The 22539-nt window shown below is 46.7% G+C and overlaps 1 protein-coding gene across 2 annotated transcripts in view; it reads left to right on the top strand.

Moving 5' to 3' along the window:
* Positions 1-867: 867 nt before the first annotated feature.
* The window catches only part of plcd1b (phospholipase C, delta 1b), a 47813-nt gene continuing 26141 nt past the window's right edge, over positions 868-22539 (top strand). The window contains exons 1-3 of one of the 2 annotated variants that reach the window (XM_052476008.1): positions 868-980; positions 12725-12883; positions 17541-17647. In XM_052476008.1, the coding sequence (XP_052331968.1) occupies positions 881-980; positions 12725-12883; positions 17541-17647 (366 nt within the window). In that variant the 5' untranslated portion in view covers positions 868-880. Of the gene's footprint in view, positions 981-6158; positions 6469-12724; positions 12884-17540; positions 17648-22539 lie in introns of those variants that run through there. The other variant, XM_052476007.1, reaches the window with a different exon arrangement.

Raw genomic sequence — 22539 nt, 5'->3', positions numbered from 1 at the left:
AGGTTGCTTTACATTCTCATGCTTTTACCACAGACCAATAAACATGACATCATTACATACCCATTGGTTAAAATATGTACTGTCTGGACAACAAAGAAATGTATGCATGAAAACAAAACAACTTAGCTGACCTCTATTCTTTAAACTGGACAATAGCAACACACAGTATATCCTTATGAAATACTTTACTAGGCTGTCACCTGCTCCACCTTTCCTATTGTTTAAACATTCTTTCAAACGGTTGCCAGCAACAGTAACCAAGGGAAGATATTAGCCTCAGGTTATGCTTTTGAGACCGGTCTGACTTCTTTCAGGTCAAGATGTCCGTGATTGGTGAGAGAACGCGCGAGTCATTCAATTATGAGCCTCCAATAATCCCCATTGGAAATGGGGCTGAGGGCCAGCTGTCTTAGAGATCGCTAGTGATTCTGCGAACGGAGAATCACTGATCTATCATTTGTCATCTGTGACATTCTGAGTGGGAAGAGGCTCATTATTTTACTGATCCATCTACATTTGATACATTCTGAATATAAATAGGACGGTTGACACTACAGAATTTGTTCACAATGAAGTCACTCTGAAAGTATGTTATGCATTTAGCGTTGACTTCACACGAAAATGGTATCGTAAGGAGTAACCCCAAAACTGGATCACGATGCCAGTGACATCACTCGTTGACAACAGACGGGGAGGAGGAGTGACATTTCAATCTTCCACAGGAAAAGTACCTGCCCTCAGAACTAACCTTACAAAGTTCATGTTTTTGAGGATGTTATATTGTACTCTTTGAATAAGAAAAACAATGATTTTAGGCTATCCGAGGCACGCGTAACTACGCACACGGCAGAGAACGGGGTGGGGGGGGGGCCTTCGGAGGATGGAGGACGGACAGAGAAGACGGACAACTTTCCCGGGTACTATCATAGGCACAAGAACATTTGACATAATGGAAACAAATGGGATAAACGACAAACACGGTAAAAGCTACAGACTTTGTTTTTTTTTAATGATGAATTAAATCATTTATTGATCTAGACGTCTTACAAAAGGTTACATTTTGTCATCTGAAGCAACACGAATAGGATATGTTTTGATTTGTTTTCGTTGTTTTACTAATTTAAATGTACAACTGTTGATTGTGATGGTCTTGACCAACAACATTCCAAATAGTTTACGACAGGTGTATAATTACAGGAAGCTGTTATGCTGTTAGTCATAATGGTTACTCATAGGGTAATATAATACACAGCCATAACCTACATGAATCAACACCCATTATTTCTCAATAACCAGCGTCTGTATGTATGTATGTATGTATGTATGTATGTATGTATGTATGTATGTATGTATGTATGTATGTATGTATGTATGTATGTACTGTATCTCAGTCAATCCTACTGCTCTCATCTAAATCAAATAGATACATATGTTCCACGGGGATAAGTTCCATGGGGATAAGTTCCATGGGGATAAGTTTCATGGAGATAAGTTCCATGGGGATAAGTTCCATGGAGATAAGTTCCATGGGGATAAGTTCCATGGGGATAAGTTCCATGGGGATAAGTTCCATGGGGATAAGTTCCATGGAGATGTTCCATGGGGATAAGTTCCATGGGGATAAGTTCCATGGGGATAAGTTCCATGGAGATAAATTCCATGGAGATAAGTTCCATGGGGATAAGTTCCATGGGGATAAGTTCCATGGGGATAAGTTCCATGGGGATAAGTTCCATGGAGATAAATTCCATGGAGATAAGTTCCATGGGGATATGTTCCATGGAGATAAATTCCATGGGGATAAGTTCCATGGGGATATGTTCCATGGGGATAAGTTCCATGGAGATAAATTCCATGGGTATAAGTTCCATGGGGATAAGTTCCATGGGGATATGTTCCATGGGGATAAGTTCCATGGGGATATGTTCCATGGGGATAAGTTCCATGGGTATAAGTTCCATGGGGATATGTTCCATGGGTATAAGTTCCATGGGGATAAGTTCCATGGGGATAAGTTCCATGGGGATATGTTCCATGGGGATAAGTTCCATGGGGATATGTTCCATGGGGATAAGTTCCATGGGGATAAGTTCCATGGGGATAAGTTCCATGGGGATAAGTTCCATGGGGATAAGTTCCATGGGGATAAGTTCCATGGGGATAAGTTCCATGGGGATAAGTTCCATGGGGTGGGTATGAAATGTGAACGTTATCATCCCCCATATTCTTTACCAACTGCCCAAACAACAACACTAACACAACTTTTGTCTGAGGGCACACTTTGAATTTGAAGAAAGATATGTCTGAGGTTTTGGTTTAATTGCATTCCACCTGTAGTCAAAAGGTGGGGCCTTGGTCTGGACCATCTAGACTCTATATTCAATACAGTCCATGGACCCTCAGCCCCTATCACATACTACTGGGCACCTCTGTTTAATAATACCTACCCCCTACTGCTGGGCACCTCTGTTTGACCCCTAGGCCCTACTGTTGGGTACTTCTGTTTGACCCCTAGCCCCTATCCCCTACTACTGGGCACTTCTGTCGGTCTGACACAATTGGATAGGTATGTTCTATTTTTTTATCTATTTTTTTAAATTATTTTAAAATTTTACCCCTTTTTCTCCCCAATTTCGTGGTATTTAATTGTTGTAGTAGCTACTATCCCAACTCCCGTATGGGCTCGGGAGAGACGAAGGTTGAAAGTCATGCGTCCTCCGATACACAACCCAACCAGCCGTACTGCTTCTTAACACAGCGCGCATCCAGCCCGGAAGGCAGCCGCACCAATGTGCTGGAGGAAACACTGTGCACCTGGCAACCTTGGTTAGCGCGTACTGCGCCCGGCCCGCCACAGGAGTCGCTGGTGCGCGATGAGACAAGGACATCCCTACCGACCAAACCCTCCCTAACCCGGATGACGGTTACAACAGAGCCTGGGCGCGAACCCAGAGTCTCTGATGGCACAGCTGGCGCTGCAGTACAGCACCCTTAACCACTGCGCCACCCGGGAGGCCAGCCTTATCTAAATATAAGGATAGAACAGTGGCTATTGGACAGCGGCTATAGGACAGCGGCTATTGGACAGCGGCTATTGGACAGCGGCTATAGGACAGCGGCTATTGGACAGCGGCTATAGGACAGCGGCTATAGGACAGCGGCTATTGGACAGCGGCTATAGGACAGCGGCTATTGGACAGCGGCTATTGGACAGAGGCTATAGGACAGCGGCTATTGGACAGCGGCTATTGGACAGCGACTATTGGACAGCGGCTTTGGGCCAGCGGCTATAGGACAGCGGCTATTGGACAGAGGCTATAGGACAGCGGCTATTGGACAGATGATATAGGACAGCGACTATTGGACAGCGGCTTTGGGCCAGCGGCTATAGGACAGCGGCTATTGGACAGCGGCTATAGGACAGCGGCTATAGGACAGCGGCTATTGGACAGCGGCTATTGGACAGAGGCTATAGAACAGCGGCTATTGGACAGCGGCTATAGGACAGCGGCTATTGGACAGCGGCTATAGGACAGCGGCTATTGGACAGCGGCTATAGGACAGTGGCTATAGGACAGCGGCTATAGGACAGCGGCTATAGGACAGCGGCTATAGGACAGCGGCTATAGGACAGCGGCTATTGGAAAGAGGCTATAGGACAGCGGCTATTGGACAGCGGCTATAGGACCACGGCTATTGGACAGCGGCTATAGGACAGCGGCTATTAGACAGCGGCTATAGGACAGTGGCTATAGGACAGCGGCTATAGGACAGCGGCTATAGGACAGCGGCTATTGGACAGCGGCTATAGGACAGCGGCTATAGGACAGGGACTATAGGACAGAGGCTATAGGACAGCGGCTATTGGACAGCGGCTATTAGACAGCGGCTATAGGACAGCGGCTATAGGACAGCGGCTATTGGACAGCGGCTATAGGACAGGGACTATAGGACAGATGCTATAGGACAGTGGCTATAGGACAGCGGCTATTGGACAGCGGCTATAGGACAGCGGCTATAGGACAGCGGCTATAGGACAGCGGCTATTGGAAAGAGGCTATAGGACAGCGGCTATTGGACAGCGGCTATAGGACAGCGGCTATTGGACAGCGGCTATAGGACAGCGGCTATTAGACAGCGGCTATAGGACAGTGGCTATAGGACAGCGGCTATAGGACAGCGGCTATAGGACAGCGGCTATTGGACAGCGGCTATAGGACAGCGGCTATAGGACAGGGACTATAGGACAGAGGCTATAGGACAGTGGCTATAGGACAGCGGCTATTGGACAGCGGCTATAGGACAGCGGCTATAGGACAGCGGCTATTGGACAGCGGCTATAGGACAGGGACTATAGGACAGATGCTATAGGACAGTGGCTATAGGACAGCGGCTATTGGACAGCGGCTATAGGACAGCGGTTATCGGATAGCAGCTATGGGATATATAGTTTTATAGGTTTTATAGTGTGTGTTCAGTCTTCACTCTGTTGCGTGTAGAATATCATAGCCTATTCATGGCAACAATTGTCTTTTAGGGCCAGTCTTGTGTGCACACAGGGTAGCCTACTCTTCGTTTTGGCCTCATGTGAAATTACAGAAGGTTACCGGTAGTCTGTATTGATTACGCTTTTCAAACATATTGGGATGTGGCCCCTTGAAAGCGCCTCGGCTACGGCATCTTTGTTTGTCTGTGAGTGTAGGCTACACTACGGGTTTTCAAAAACCTTGTCTGGTGATATGAACGGACATTTATGAAGCGGGACTAAAATCCATCACTCGGCAACCAGAACTGTCAATCATATAATCTCAAACTGCTGCGCGCAGACCACTCTCCTAAAACAGCACTTTAATGTTTGTCAAATACCGTGATTTACCAAGACATTTAGTATAAATAAAACACATCTAGCTAGCATACAATTAAAAAACGGAATTTAAAAAACATAGCAGCACATCAATCAGCGACGTTTATTGTTGTCAGGGAATAAATACATAACATTTTGACGCCGGGAGCAGAATTCTACTGTCTGAAAAGGTACAGACCTGATGCGGCACTTAAAAAAATATATATATTATTGCCTGAAAAGTTATCAATTGTCGCTATAGACATGTTACTGCAGCTGCGTTCTATGTCAGTGCGGGGTGGAAGTTAACTTCATTTCCCGGCTCCTGCGGTCAAACATACGTAATATGTTCTTCGTTGTAAATTAACGTGACGTTTTATGAATTGTTCTTATCGTTTTAGCGGAAAACCGAGAGAAAAAAAATGGCCTTTTAAACGTTAAGAAAAATGGTCCGTTTGACACATCCCTAGTACAGGATAGTGGCTATGGGATAGTGGTTAGTGGGCCATTTTGAATTCAACTGAGCTAGGAAATGGCAGGCAGTTGAGAGTGAAGCGAACCAATCCTCTTCTAGCTAAATATCTAGCCTAAATCTTGTTTGTCTCAGTCTGAATCATTATGTGGCTCACTTTCTGGTTTCCATATGATACTCACCATACTCCCCATTCAATGGTATTATGTTTACAGTAGCTCCTGGCAGGGTTATAACTTCATTTTGCACAACAAAACAATAAGACATTTCATAATTGTAAGGAGATGACAAAATACCCTTGGAGGCCCCCCACCTCGCGGCAAAAAAAATATTTTACTGCTGCAAATCTAACTGGTAAATTGAGACCCAACTGAGTCCGTTTATGCCTGGAACCGGCCCTGCACACAATGTCTTCTAGAATCTCACCGCAAGAGGGCAACCTGGTCTTATTATCAATATCATCTAAGTACAGCAGTCTCAGGCAAAGTAAGGTAAGGTAAGGCAGGCTATCCATAATGAAAATAATCACATTTGGCAGATGCCATCTCTTATAGTATGACTCCTATAAATAGTACGCCATCATTCATGATATTGATAAACATTTACATTTGGATATATATATATATATTTATTTAATCTATGTTATGAATGATGGCATAGGGCTACTTAGTATACTAGACACTTTGGTTAAAATTATGCTGATTTAAACCGAGCATAACTATCTAATAGCATATGTAGCCAGTATCAGGACAGTAACATAGTGGCATTTAAAAAAAAAATGATAGTGTACTGTACACGCAGTGAAACCGCGAAAACACGTAACAGATGCTTTCTCCTTACCGTAACCAGCATTTGCCTATCGCTTTACTGAGGAGTGGAGTTGACTGTAAAATGATTAGTGAACTTTTACCCTTGAGTAGTACACGCCCTTTAAGAAAGATCCTTTCAAAACGCCAAGCACGAATAGTATTCTCGCTGACAAGACACTTTTGTTTTGTAACAACGGATACTATTTGTAACAACGGATACTATTTGTAAGGAATTCAAGTCACAATGCAATGCATACAAAGGAAGCCCAAACGCACCAGATCCGAGGAATTACTTCAAAATGAAAAAAGCAAGAAGGCTACGCGTTTAAATGTGAAACTGTTGGGTAAGTTTACTTATCTATAACCCACGGGAACACCTGTGATATTGTAAGATGTTGTGTCAACCATTTGACAGCTGTTTCTACCTGCGACTGTAGCCAACATATACTGTGACACATGATCACTAGGTCACCTAATAGCCATAGCACTTCCAATGCCTGTATGGTGGCAGTAGTACCTGGGATCAGCTGGCACGACTTTCACTATTGACACCTTTTTAAGTCTTTCTATCACGTAAAAAGGCCCAGAGTATCTAACATTCAAAAGCACTATCCCTACACCATGTAAATTCAATAGCACTCTTTCCATACTCCCTACAGTTACAGTAGTATTGTAGCGACCCTGGTGTATATGTGCGGATATCGACTCTGCCACTGAAGCATGGTTTTGTGGCACAGTCGATTGTCGCGTGGCTATGGGCCAGATGTTTGAGGGCTCGGGCCGCACTCCTTGCCTGTTTCATTACACTGTAGCAAGATTTTTTTTTTTTTTTTTTCTCATATTTTTTTAATGTATTCGTCCAGGCTGTTATGTCTATGTTTTCCATGTTACTGTTTAATAAATACATTCAAAAACAAGCTCAAGTGGCGGAAGTCGATACCCGCGATTATACACCAGGGTCGCTACAGTATTTATAAAGATTATATAGCTCACGCTTTTGATGAGGCCACACAAAAAATGCTTAATAACTCATGATTAGTAAATGGTTTATAAGGACCCATATTACACATATTATGGTTGGAGTACATTATTAATAAATGACAAATGCTTTATTTCGTGGCGCTATTATAAAGTGCCCCAGAATATACAAACGGTCAACATCAGTGACAATTATATATATTTAGTTAAACCTGGTGTGTCTGGGGCCATGATGTGGAGTAACCTAAACAAACCTAAAGCAACTAAAAACGTGAAGATCTGATCACTGGAAGCTGACTATAACCATTTCGAATGAGGTTAGGAGACAGACTGGTCCAACCCCCCAACATGAAATATTATCACATGACCCTCCCCTTGTACTGTATAGAATTGAACCAAAATAATGCTTAAGACCAAAAATAACTATAGCAACCTTGTGTTTATTTAACTAGGCAAGTCAGTTAAGAACAAATTATTTTTTACAATGATGACCGAGGAACAGTGGGTCAGGGACAGAACGACAGATTTTTACCTTGTCAGCTTGAGGATTTGACCTTTCAGGTTACTGGCCCAACTCTCTAACCACTAGACTACCTGCTGCCCCAGCAATGTTTATAAATGTTTATATAACGACTTTGCCACTTCAGCATGCTTTTGTGACACAGTTGATGCCACACAGGGCTCAGGGCCAGAAGGTTAAGGGTTCACCGACCACCACAGACGAGCTCACTCTCCCTGCCTGTTTCATTACTCTACAATCAGAGCCGGCTGCAGACAACGATCAGCTAGGGGGGAAATCAGAGTTTCTAAATTTTGATGCCATATTTCTAATTATATAAAATATATGCATCGAATTCTCCACCAACAGGTTACTAATTCCAATGCACCACACAACCAATAAACAAAGCATAGCGACATAAGGCACTTCAAAATCATGGTTTGTGTTTTCAACACCACAAAAAAACAGACTATGTCAATGTTGACAAACAGAAAATACATCCCTCCCTACCAATATCAAAGACTGGTCTTGACAATCTCAGAAGTTCACTAAACATTTTGGTGTTTTGTAACAGTTGGCCTCTTTCCATTCATCAATTGGTTGCTGCACATGTTTGGATGGATGGATTTGATTTGTCAGTAGAAAGAAAAATACATACGTGACTGACCACCTTGATTCAGTCTTATGTAGCGAAATTTTAAATTGAGTTGTTTTTTTTAACGTTGAATAAAAGCAGAGACGCAAAGCTACAAGATGGTATATCACACACGGCATTTGAGGAACAACAGGGAAATAAATCTGCTTTGAAAGTTGATAAACTTGTAACCTCACTTTTGAGAAAATGTCCTTTTGGTTTTGGCATGTACTGGAGAGCTCTTCTTTGTCTACACCCATTCAGCTAGCTAGCTAACAGTACACACTCACTTGAAATGAAAAGACTTTATGTCAAAATTAGAAACATGTCATATCTGAAAATGAAGCTAGCTAGACTATCTTACCCGTGGTCTGAAATCGGAGTTGTCTCAGTGACATTCTATTGAAATGGATACCTCCACATGTCCCGTAGATATGTAGCTAGCTAGCTAGTTAAACAATGAACCATAATCCCAACTCAAGACAATACTACCCTACATGAATCTACAGGTAGCTAACCAACCAGGTTCAATGTTAGCGAGCTAACATTAGGCTATAACTAGCCAAGCAAATAGCAGTGGTGGAAAAAGTACCCAATTGTCATACTTGAGTAAAAGTTAAAGATACCTTAAAAGAAAAGGACTCAATTAGAAGGGAAAGTCATCCAGTAAATACTACTTTAATAAAAGTATTTGGTTTGAAATGTATCAAAAAATAGAACTATAAATCATTTAACATTTCTGTCACGCCTGCTTCCGCTCCCCCTCAGGCTACCCATCATTACGCACAGCTGTCACCATCTGTAATGAACACGATGGGAGACAGAGAGCTGGTTTCGAGCGCAGGGCGCAGCAGGTGTTTATTTGTAAAGGACCACAGGAGGTGGCAGGTAGCTGGGTCCAGTGGCAGGCAGAAGGTCATACACAGGGGGTACAAAAAGGCAACAGTACAGGCAGGGAAAGGGCTAGTATTGTACGGGAGACCAGGCAGTAGGTTGATAACAGGAAATCCGATAGGCCAAAGGCATCGTTAGTAAGGAAGGCAAAAACTATCATACACGGGAGTAGTAAATCACGGGGAAAAACAGAGCTCCGAATAGAAGTGTGTCACAAAACAAACAATACCTCACGATGATGTGGTGCAAAGACCTGAACTAAATAGTGTGTGATAATGACATACAGGTGTGTGAACAGGTGATCAGAATTCAGGTGATTGGGATCTGGAGAGTGAACTGCACTCAGGGGATCTATGTGTTTGAGAGTGTGAGCTGGAAAGTGGGCTGGAGAGTGAGCTGCGTTCAGGGGATCTATGTGTTTTGAGAGTGTGAGATGGAAGGAGACGTTACACCATCATTACGCGGATCAGCGCAATATTAGACTCAGTTGGACTCAGTTGGACCCCTTCACTTTGTCGATTTCCCCTTCAATATCTGTCTGTTCCTCACATTTTTGGACTCACCTTGTTGTGCTGTGCTTACTTGAACAGGAAGGTGGGGCGGCGGTCCGTCGTGGGTAAATTTTGGATTCAAAGTCTGGCTTTCTCTGGATTTATGGTGCTTTACAACATTGGAACACAGGAGTGATGGTTGCTGATAATGGGCCTCTGTACGCCTATGTAGATATTGCACGAATAAAAAGATCTGCAGTTTCCAGAATACAATGGCCATGTCACGTTCTGACCTTAGTTATTTTATTATGTCTTTGTTTCAGTATGGTCAGGGCGTGAATTGGGTGGGTTGTCTATGTTTTTTTTTCTATAATTTGGGATTTTCTGTCATTCGGCCTGGTATGGTTCTCAAATCAGAGGCAGCTGTCAATCGTTGTCCCTGATTGAGAATCATACTTAGGTAGCCTGGTTTCACTTTTGAGTTGTGGATGTTTATTTCCTGTATAGTGTTTTTTCATTCACCTTACGGGGACTGTTTGTTTGTCGTTTGTTGTTTTGTTCAGTGTTCAGTTATTTGATTAAAAACATGAACACTTACCACGCTGCGCTTTGGTCCTCACCTTCTTCCACAACAGACGATCGTTACAGGCCATTACAACATTAACAATGTCTACACTGTATTTCTGATCAATTTGATGTTATTTTAATGGACAAAAACAAAGAACTTTCTAAGTGACCCCAAACTTTTGAACGGTAGTGTATATTATTTTACATAGTTTGGAAACTGATATGTGACACATAGTAAAGCGCCCCCTCCATATGTGACACATAGTAAAGCCCCCCTCCATATGTGACACATAGTAATGGCAAAATAACATGCAAAACAGGCAAGTCCCCCCCCCCCATATGTGACTTGTTTCAGGAAACTAAGCTTATCTCGCACGTAACTACTTCACAGGAGAGGCATTTGAACGTAAACATTTATGTTTGATGAAAATAACCCCCCCTGTGGCCAATAAAAACCACCCTCCCTCCCCTGTGGCCAATAAAAACCACCCTCCCCTCCCCTGTGGCCAATAAAAACCACCCTCCCTCCCCTGTGGCCAATAAAACCACCCTCCCTCCCCTGTGGCCAATAAAAACCACCCTCCCCTCCCCTGTGGCCAATAAAAACCACCCTCCCTCCCCTGTGGCCAATAAAAACCACCCTCCCCTCCCCTGTGGCCAATAAAAACCACCCTCCCCTCCCCTGTGGCCAATAAAAACCACCCTCCCTCCCCTGTGGCCAATAAAAACCACCCTCCCTCCCCTGTGGCCAATAAAAACCACCTTCCCCTCCCCTGTGGCCAATAAAAACCAACCTCCCTCACATGTGGCTTCCTCTCCCCTGTGCCAATAAAAAACACCTTCCCCTCCCCTGTGACCAGTAAAATAAAAACCACCCTCCCTCATCTGTGGCCAATAAAAACCACATTCCCCTCCCCTGTGGCCAATAAAAACCACCCTCCCCTCCCCTGTGGCCAATAAAAACCACCCTCCCCTCCCCTGTGGCCAATAAAAACCACCCTCCCCTCCCCTGTGGCCAATAAAAACCACCCTCCCCTCCCCTGTGGCCAATAAAAACCACCCTCCCCTCCCCTGTGGCCAGTAAAATAAAAACCACCCTCCCCTCCCCTGTGGCCAGTAAAATAAAAACCACCCTCCCTCCCCTATGGCCAATAAAAACCACCCTCCCCTCCCCTATTACCAATAAAAACCACCCTACCCTCCCCTATTACCAATAAAAACCACCCTACCCTCCCCTATTACCAATAAAAACCACCATACCCTCCCCTATTACCAATAAAAACCACCCTCCCTCCCCTATTGCCAATAAAAACCACCCTACCCTCCCCTATTACCAATAAAAACCACCCTCCCTCCCCTATTACCAATAAAAACCACCCTACCCTCCCCTATTACCAATAAAAACCACCTTCCCCTCCCCTATTACCAATACAAACCACCTTCCCCTCCCCTATGGCCAATACAAACCACCCTACCCTCCCCTATTACCAATAAAAACCACCCTACCCTCCCCTATTACCAATAAAAAACACCCTACTCTCCCTATTACCAATAAAAACCACCCTACCCTCCCCTATTACCAATAAAAACCACCTTCCCCTCCCCTATTACCAATAAAAACCACCTTCCCCTCCCCTATGGCCAATACAAACCACCCTACCCTCCCCTATTACCAATAAAAACCACCCTACCCTTCCCTATTACCAATAAAAACCACCCTACCCTCCCCTGTGGCCAGTAAAATAAAAACCACCCTCCCTCCCCTATGGCCAATAAAAAACACCTTCCCCTCCCCTATTACCAATAAAAACCACCCTACCCTCCCCTATTACCAATAAAACCACCCTACCCTCCCCTATTACCAATAAAAACCACCTTCCCCTCCCCTATGGCCAATACAAACCACCCTACCCTCCCCTATTACCAATAAAAACCACCCTACCCTCCCCTATTACCAATAAAAACCACCCTACTCTCCCCTATTATCAATAAAAACCACCCTACCCTCCCCTATTACCAATAAAAACCACCATACCCTCCCCTATTACCAATAAAAACCACCCTACTCTCCCCTATTATCAATAAAAACCACCCTACTCTCCCCTATTATCAATAAAAACCACCCTACTCTCCCCCATTACCAATAAAAACCACCCTACCCTCCCCTATTACCAATAAAAACCACCCTACCCTCCCCTATTACCAATAAAAACCACCCTACCCTCCCCTATTACCAATAAAAACCACCCTACTCTCCCCTATTACCAATAAAAACCACCCTACCCTCCCCTATTACCAATAAAAACCACCCTACCCTGTTCATTTCGATCTGTCCCTTATAGGCTCCATTCTTTCTTTATATATTTTTTTTATTGATCCAGCTAAGTCTTCTTCTTACAGCATCACTTTATTGTCTTAATAGTCTGTATTTTATATCTTTCCCTCTTGAGGGAGACGTGAACCTCTAATAATAACCTGCCTTTATTGCCTATACAGTAGCTACTATCCTCCTGACACTCTGTCTCTCCCATCCTCAGGTATGGAGGGGGACACAGACCTCCAGTTCCTGCTGGTGGGTGGGGACCTTCTGAAGGTGAGATCTTCCTCCTGGAAGAAGACCCGCTTCTACAAGCTACAGGAGGACTGCCAGACCATGTGGCACGAGTCCAAGAAGACCTTCAAGTTCAACCAGACCTGTGAGTGCTGTCCGTGAAAACCACCATGGTGCCATCCATCCACACGTGTGTATGACTGTCCATCTCCCCGACCGTCTGTCTCTAGTGTTGGGGTGTGGTGGATAGGAGTTTGTGGTGGATAGGAGTTTGTTGGCTCTTTGTTCTGTTTTCAATGTCCTTCTATGATGTCCATTAGGAGATAAGGGTGGATTTAGGAGATAAAAAAACAGGGGTTTCATCTCAGGGGGAACACTTAGAGTTGATTTAAAGAAAAACAGTTTTTAGGGGGGTGGGGGGGTAGATCGGCTTTAATATTGCAGATAGATTGTAGTGTCCATCAATGTAATTGTCTGCATCACTTCCAATCCCCCATATCTATGTTTTGCAAATATATATATATATATATATATATATATATATATATATATATATATATATATATATATATATATATACATACACACATATACAGTACCAGTCAAAAGTTTGGACACACCTACTCATTCAAGGTGTTTTTTGTGTGTTTTTTTTTACTATATCTACAAGTGAAGACATCAAAACTATGAAATAAAACATATGGAGTCATGTAGTAACCAAAAAAGTGTTGAACAAATCAAAATAGATTTTAGATTTTAGATTCTTCAAAGTAGCAACCCTTTGCCTTGACAGCTTTGCACACTCTTGGCTCAAATATATAATATGCACCTTATTGGTTAGTTACTACATGATTCCATATGTGTTATTTCATAGTTTAAATGTCTTTGCTATTATTCTACAAGGTAGAAAATAGTACAAATAAAGACAAACACTGGAATGAGTAGTTGTGTCCAAACTTTTGACTGGTACTGTACATACATACATACATGATCAGGCCCTACACCCAAACAAGGGCACTGCGTTCATCCACCTCTGGCCTGCTCGCCTCCCTACCACTGAGGAAGTACAGTTCACAGCCCAGTCAAAACTGTTCGCACTGGCCCCCAATGGTGGAACAAACTCCCTCACACGCCAGGACAGCAGTCAATCACCACCTTCCGGAGACACCTGAAACCCCACCTCTTTAAGGAATACCTAGGATAGGATAAGTAATCCTTCTCACCCCCCTTTTACACTATTGTAAAGTGACTGTTCCACTGGATGTCACACACGCTCTGGATAAGAGCACTTAAATGTACATACATACATACATACATACATACATACATACATACATACATACATACATACATACATACATACATACATACATACATACATACATACATACATACATACATACATACATATACACACACACATACATACATATATTTAAAAAATATATATTTTCCTTTATTACTTTCTAACCCTACAACCCCTCCCCTATTTAACCCCTGCTGGTGAACATGGGAGTCCTACTACGGCTAGAGTCAGAGATGTCAATTAGTCAGTGCACCAGTGATGCAGTGCATGGCCTTGTCATTGTCTGTCTCACATCCACACCTGTGGCAGCCAGGTGGGTCCTTATCTCCCTGAGCCCTGAGCCCTGAGGCTGAGCCCTGAGCCCTGAGGCCTGAGCCCTGAGCCCTGAGCCTGAGGTAGTTCTCAGTTAGTTCTCAGGAAGGCTAACTATCTGTAAATGGCCACATCTACGACTGAGTTACTCTATCAGAAGAGCTGAGGGATTGACCAAGCCCATTCCACACACAGTCCCTGCAATTACCTTAAGGTGAAACCTATCTCCCGAGTGGCGCAGTGGTCTAAGGCACTGCATCTCAGGTGTCACTACAGACCCTGGTTCAATTCCAGGCTGTACCACAACTGGCGGCACACAATTAGCCCAGCGTCGCCCAGGTTAGGCCGTCATTGTAAATAAGAATTTGTCCTTACCTGATTTGCCTAGTTAAATATAGGTAAAATAAAACCTAGTCCTCTAAGATCTACAGGAGTGGTTAGGGTAGGGAATGTTTTAGAATCCAGTATCCTCTACCTTTACACTCAGGTCTCAGATAAAAAAACGATTCTATTTTTCTGTTATGGTAATTACTGCAATATGTACAGATATCTAATCTGGCATTAATTTAGATGAATGAAAAATGTGGATAGTTTTTTATTTATTTGATTTAGGCCGCTAGATTGAAATACGTATACTATAATACGTAATACTTGACATGATTTGATATTTTATTCAGCTCCATGATGGCACCTTTTTATGGGTTAAATCTTTAGGTTCACAGACCATAAAAGTCTGTCACCACTGAGAGTTTGATAATAACAATGGTGACAGGAGCTCATGGCTTTTTCTTAGTCACTCTTAGCACAGACAGGTCTCTAAGTCAGAGAGAAATTAGTGTTTTCATTGGATAAGCTGTTTTTTTAGTTGTTTTTTTTAACAAATAAGGAGATAAAGAAAGAATTTGAAGGCATTTTGTTTGTCGTTTTTAATAAGGTGTTTCAAGGGTCTAAACCGTTTTTTTTTTTTTTTTGTATTTGATCTTTTATATACTTTTGAAATTGTGTGTTTTTGTTTTTTTGTCAATTCTGTAATCTTGAGTGGAAATTTCCAGAGCTGGTTTATGAGTATTTTTATAGTCTATTATATTTTATGACACAAAGCAAAGTTCACTTGAATGCAGAACATACACAGAAGACTACGGAAACAAAAGCCTCAGACAATTTAGTATCCAAAGTACACACAAAAAAACCTCCCATCGTAGTAGTCAATCAACGCTGAACTAGTATAAAGTAATTCCTGGTTCTAGGGAACGCCAAACCTTAACTGTCTTTTGCACGTTTCCTATGTGACTTCCTGTTTATTAAAATGATATTTCATTTCTCTTTTTCTATGTGAAGTCTTTAATAATAATAATTATACATGGGATTTATGGAGTGCTTTTTAATGGACCCAAAGTCATAAAAAAAAAAAATGAATTAAAATAAAAACAGTCGTCAAAACCAAACGACATCAGACTATCAAAACATGAAAAAAGAGGAGAGGGGAGGGGTCAAGGAAGGGAAAGAGTGTATCAGTATATGGAGAGGAGAGGTTTGGGATTAACATACAAACCCAGGTTTAGGGTAAGGGGCGGATTGGGGTTAGAATACAGACCCTGTTTAGGGTAAGGGGCGGGATTGGGGTTAGAATACAGACCCGGGTTTAGGGTAAGGGGCGGGATTGGGGTTAGAATACAGACCCTGTTTAGGGTAAGGGGCGGGATTGGGGTTAAAATACAGACCCTGTTTAGGGTAAGGGGCGGGATTGGGGTTAGAATACAGACCCTGTTTAGGGTAAGGGGTGGGATTGGGGTTAAAATACAGACCCTGTTTAGGGTAAGGGGCGGGATTGGGGTTAGAATACAGACCCTGTTTAGGGTAAGGGTAGGTTAAGGGTTTAGGTTAGGTGGTGCTCAGTATGGAGGAGAGAGGAGTGTCTTTGTAGTGTCAAAGAGGTAGGAAACTCTGGAACAACCCTGGAGAAAGGCCCTGTCGCTGAAACTCTGGTACAACCCTGGAGAAGGCCCTGTCGCTGAAATTCTGGAGCAACCCTGGAGAAGGCCCTGTCGCTGAAACTCTGGTACAACCCTGGAGAAGGCCCTGTCGCTGAAATTCTGGAGCAACCCTGGAGAAGGCCCTGTCGCTGAAACTCTGGAACAACCCTGGAGAAAGGCCCTGTCGCTGAAACTCTGGAACAACCCTGGAGAAAGGCCCTGTCGCTGAAACTCTGGAACAACCCTGGAGAAAGGCCCTGTCGCTGAAACTCTGGAGCAACTCTGGAGAAGGCCCTGTCACTGAAACTCTGGAACAACCCTGGAGAAAGGCCCTGTCGCTGAAACTCTGGAGCAACTCTGGAGAAGGCCCTGTCGCTGAAACTCTGGTACGACCCTGGAGAAAGGCCCTGTCGCTGAAACTCTGGAGAAGGCCCTGCCGCTGAAACTCTGGAACAACCCTGGAGAAGGCCCTGTCACTGAAACTCTGGAGCAACTCTGGAGAAGACCCTGTCACTGAAACTCTGGAGAAAGCCTGGAGAAGACCCTGTCGCTGAAACTCTGGAGAAAGCCTGGAGAAGACCCTGTCGCTGAAACTCTGGAACAACCCTGGAGAAGGCCCTGTCGCTGAAACTCTGGTACAACCCTGGAGAAGACCCTGTCGCTGAAACTCTGGTACAACCCTGGAGAAGACCCTGTCGCTGAAACTCTGGAGAAAGCCTGGAGAAGACCCTGTCGCTGAAACTCTGGAGAAAGCCTGGAGAAGGCCCTGTCGCTGAAACTCTGGCAAGGTGGTGAAGGGCTTTGCAGATCAGAAAGAGGATCTTGTAATCCCTGCTGGGGGAGGACTGGGCAATTTCACGGTGAAGTCTATACCTGTTGTATTCGGCGCATGTGACAAATACAATTTGATTTGATTTGACAGGGGTGATGTTCTGCCAGGACTTAATGTGGGTGACGAGTCGGGCTGCAGAGTTCTGAACCATTGGCAGATTATGGAGGGAGCTTGAGTTGATGCCGGAGAGTAGTGAGTTGCAGTAGTCAAGATTGGATTGGGTTGGGCAACACTGGTTCTTTGGTATTCAACACAGGTTCTTTGGTATTCAACACTGGTTCTTTGGTATTCAAAGTTGCTTTACAATATAGTCTGAGCGATCCTGTTGTAGACAATAACCCCGCTCCCTCCCTCTCCTCTCGTCTCCTCTCCTCTACAGTCTCCATTAAGGACATCTCGGCGGTGCGTGCTGGCCGTCAATCGGAGGGTCTGAGGAAGAACACAGAGGAGCCGGTGGAGGGGAGATGTTTCTCCATAATCTTCAAGGTTCTTTTATATATTTTTAAACAACTCAATTTGCAGTGTATTCAATGTCATTTGAGTCAGGCTTTATTTCGCTTTACAGTATTACAGAGATGGCAGTAGGAGGAGGTCAGACAGAGATGACAGTGGGAGGAGGTCAGGCAGAGATGACAGTAGGAGGAGGTCAGGCAGAGATGACAGTGGGTGGAGGTCAGGCAGAGATGACAGTGGGAGGAGGTCAAGCAGAATGACTGGGTGGAGGTCACAACAGTGGGAGGAGGTCAGGCAGAATGACAGTGGGAGGAGGTCAGGCAGAGATGACAGTGGGAGGAGGTCAGGCAGAGATGACAACTGACAGTGGAGGAGGTCAGGCAGAGATGACAGTGGGAGGAGGTCAAGAGATGACAGTGGGTGGAGGTCAGGCTGACAGTGGGAGGAGGTCAAGCAGAGATGAAAGGAGGTCTCTGACAGTAGGAGGAGGTCAGGCAGAGATGACAGTGGGAGGAGGTCAAGCAGAGATGACAGTGGGAGGAGGTCAGGCAGAGATGACAGTAGGAGGAGGTCAGGCAGAGATGACAGTGGGAGGAGGTCAGGCAGAGATGACAGTAGGAGGAGGTCAGGTAGAGATGACAGTAGGAGGAGGTCAGGTAGAGATGACAGTGGGAGGAGGTCAGGCAGAGATGACAGTGGGAGGAGGTCAGGCAGAGATGACAACAGGCAGAGATGACTGGAGGAGGTCAAGAGATGACAGTAGGAGGAGGTCAGGTAGAGATGACTGAGAGGAGGTCAGGCAGAGATGACAGTAGGAGGAGATCAGGCAGAGATGACAAGGTCAGGCAGAGATGACTGGGAGGAGATCAGGCAGAGATGACCAGGCAGAGATGACAGTAGGAGAGGTCAGGTAGAGATGACAGTGGGAGGAGGTCAGGCAGAGATGAAACAGGCAGAGATGACTGGGAGGAGGTCAGGCAGAGATGACAGTGGGAGGAGATCAGGCAGAGATGACAGTGGGAGGAGGTCAGGCAGAGATGACAGTAGGAGGAGGTCAGGTAGAGATGACAGTGGGAGGAGGTCAGGCAGAGATGACAGTGGGAGGAGGTCAGGCAGAGATGACAGTGGGAGGAGGTCAGGCAGAGATGACAGTGGGTGGAGGTCAGGCAGAGACGACAGTGGGTGGAGGTCAAGCAGAGATGACAGTGGGAGGAGGTCAGGCAGAGATGACAGTGGGAGGAGGTCAAGCAGAGACGACAGTGGGAGGAGGTCAGGCAGAGACGACTGGGAGGAGGTCAGGCAGAGATGACGGTGGGTGGAGGTCAGGCAGAGATGACGGTGGGAGGAGGTCAGGCAGAGATGACAGTGGGAGGAGGTCAGGCAGAGATGACAGTGGGAGGAGGTCAGGCAGAGATGACAGTGGGAGGAGGTCAAGCAGAGATGACAGTAGGAGGAGGTCAGGCAGAGATGACAGTGGGTGGAGGTCAGGCAGAGATGACAGTGGGAGGAGGTCAGGCAGAGATGACAGTGGGAGGAGGTCAGGTAGAGATGATAGTGGGAGGAGGTTAGGCAGAGATGACAGTGGGTGGAGGTCAGGTAGAGATGACAGTGGGAGGAGGTCAGGCAGAGATGACAGTGGGAGGAGATCAGGCAGATATGACAGTGGGAGGAGGTCAGGCAGAGATGACAGTGGGAGGAGATCAGGCAGAGATGACAGTAGGAGGAGGTCAGGCAGAGATGACAGTGGGAGGATCAGGTAGAGATGACAGTAGGAGGAGGTCAGGCAGATATGACAGTGGGAGGAGGTCAGGCAGAGATGACAGTGGGAGGAGGTCAAGCAGAGATGACAGTAGGAGGTGGTCAGGCAGAGACGACAGTGGGAGGAGGTCAGGCAGAGACGACAGTGGGAGGAGGTCAGGCAGAGATGACAGTGGGAGGAGGTCAGGCAGAGATGACAGTGGGAGGAGGTCAGGCAGAGATGACAGTGGGAGGAGGTCAGGCAGAGATGACAGTGGGAGGAGGTCAGGCAGAGATGACAGTGGGAGGAGGTCAGGCAGAGATGACAGTGGGAGGAGGTCAGGCAGAGATGACAGTGGGAGGAGGTCAAGCAGAGATGACAGTGGGAGGAGGTCAGGCAGAGATGACAGTGGGAGGAGATCAGGCAGAGACGACAGTGGGAGGAGGTCAGGCAGAGATGACAGTGGGAGGAGGTCAGGCAGAGATGACAGTGGGAGGAGGTCAGGCAGAGATGACAGTGGGAGGAGGTCAGGCAGAGATGACAGTAGGAGGAGGTCAGGCAGAGATGACAGTGGGAGGAGGTCAGGCAGAGATGACAGTGGGAGGAGGTCAGGCAGAGATGACAGTGGGAGGAGGTCAGGCAGAGATGACAGTGGGAGGAGGTCAGGCAGAGATGACAGTGGGAGGAGGTCAGGCAGAGATGACAGTGGGAGGAGGTCAGGTAGAGATGACAGTGGGAGGAGGTCAGGCAGAGATGACAGTGGGAGGAGGTCAGGCAGAGATGACAGTGGGAGGAGGTCAGGCAGAGATGACAGTGGGTGGAGGTCAGGCAGAGACGACAGTGGGTGGAGGTCAAGCAGAGATGACAGTGGGAGGAGGTCAGGCAGAGATGACAGTGGGAGGAGGTCAAGCAGAGACGACAGTGGGAGGAGGTCAGGCAGAGACGACGGTGGGAGGAGGTCAGGCAGAGATGACGGTGGGTGGAGGTCAGGCAGAGATGACGGTGGGAGGAGGTCAGGCAGAGATGACAGTGGGAGGAGGTCAGGCAGAGATGACAGTGGGAGGAGGTCAGGCAGAGATGACAGTGGGAGGAGGTCAAGCAGAGATGACAGTGGAGGAGGTCAGGCAGAGATGACAGTGGGTGGAGGTCAGGCAGAGATGACAGTGGGAGGAGGTCAGGCAGAGATGACAGTGGGAGGAGGTCAGGTAGAGATGATAGTGGGAGGAGGTTAGGCAGAGATGACAGTGGGTGGAGGTCAGGTAGAGATGACAGTGGGAGGAGGTCAGGCAGAGATGACAGTGGGAGGAGATCAGGCAGATATGACAGTGGGAGGAGATCAGGCAGAGATGACAGTAGGAGGAGGTCAGGCAGAGATGACAGTGGGAGGAGATCATTTAGGAGGAGGTCAGGCAGATATGACAGTGGGAGGAGGTCAGCTGACAGTGGGAGGAGGTCAAGCAGAGATGACAGTAGGAGGTGGTCAGGCAGAGACAGTGGGAGGAGGTCAGGCAGAGACGACAGTGGGAGGAGGTCAGGCAGAGATGACAGTGGGAGGAGGTCAGGCAGAGATGACAGTGGGAGGAGGTCAGGCAGAGATGACAGTGGGAGGAGGTCAGGCAGAGATGACAGTGGGAGGAGGTCAGGCAGAGATGACAGTGGGAGGAGGTCAGGCAGAGATGACAGTGGGAGGAGGTCAGGCAGAGATGACAGTGGGAGGAGGTCAAGCAGAGATGACAGTGGGAGGAGGTCAGGCAGAGATGACAGTGGGTGGAGATCAGGCAGAGACGACAGTGGGAGGAGGTCAGGCAGAGATGACAGTGGGAGGAGGTCAGGCAGAGATGACAGTGGGAGGAGGTCAGGCAGAGATGACAGTGGGTGGAGGTCAGGTAGAGATGACAGTGGGTGGAGGTCAGGCAGATATGACAGTGGGAGGAGGTCAGGCAGAGATGACAGTGGGAGGAGGTCAGGCAGAGATGGCAGTAGGAGGAGATCAGGCAGAGATGACAGTGGGTGGAGGTCAGGCAGAGATGACAGTAGGAGGAGGTCAGGCAGAGATGACTTAGGGAGGAGGTCAGGCAGAGATGACAGTGGGAGGAGGTCAGGCAGAGACGACAGTGGGTGGAGGTCAGGCAGAGATGACAGTAGGAGGAGGTCAGGCAGAGATGACTTAGGAGGAGGTCAGGCAGAGATGACAGTAGGAGGAGGTCAGGCAGAGATGACAGTGGGTGGAGGTCAGGCAGAGATGGCAGTGGGTGGAGGTCAGGCAGAGATGACAGTGGGAGGAGGTCAGGCAGAGATGACAGTGGGTGGAGGTCAGGCAGAGATGGCAGTGGGAGGAGGTCAGGCAGAGATGACAGTGGGTAGAGGTCAGGCAGAGATGACAGTGGGAGGAGGTCAGGCAGAGATGACAGGGGAGGAGGTCAGGCAGAGATGACAGTGGGAGGAGGTCAGGCAGAGATGACAGTAGGAGGAGGTCAGGCAGAGATGACAGTGGGGAGGTCAGGCAGAGATGAGGGGTGGAGGTCAGGCAGAGATGACAGTGGGAGGAGGTCAGGCAGAGATGACAGTGGGAGGAGGTCAGGCAGAGATGACAGTGGGAGGAGGTCAGGCAGAGATGACAGTGGGAGGAGGTCAGGCAGAGATGACAGTGGGAGGAGGTCAGGCAGAGATGACAGTGGGAGGAGGTCAGGCAGAGATGACAGTGGGAGGAGGTCAAGCAGAGATGACAGTGGGAGGAGGTCAGGCAGAGATGACAGTGGGAGGAGGTCAGGCAGAGATGACAGTGGGAGGAGGTCAGGCAGAGATGACAGTGGGAGGAGGTCAGGCAGAGATGACAGTGGGAGGAGGTCAAGCAGAGATGACAGTGGGAGGAGGTCAGGCAGAGATGACAGTGGGAGGAGGTCAGGCAGAGATGACAGTGGGAGGAGGTCAGAGATAACAGTGGGAGGAGGTCAGGCAGAGATGACAGTGGGTGGAGGTCAGGCAGAGATGACAGTGGGAGGAGGTCAGGCAGAGATGACAGTGGGTGGAGGTCAGGCAGAGATGACAGTGGGAGGAGTTCAGGCAGAGATGACAGTGGGAGGAGGTCAAGCAGAGAAAACAGTGGGAGGAGTTCAGGGAGATGACAGTGGGAGGAGGTCAGGCAGAGATGACAGTGGGAGGAGGTCAGGCAGAGATGACAGTGGGA

This window comes from Oncorhynchus keta, chromosome 23 (genome assembly GCF_023373465.1).
Source record: "Oncorhynchus keta strain PuntledgeMale-10-30-2019 chromosome 23, Oket_V2, whole genome shotgun sequence".
NCBI lineage: Eukaryota > Metazoa > Chordata > Actinopteri > Salmoniformes > Salmonidae > Oncorhynchus > Oncorhynchus keta.
Note: the sequence above shows the minus strand (reverse complement) of the source record. Positions and strands in the feature narration are given on the sequence as shown.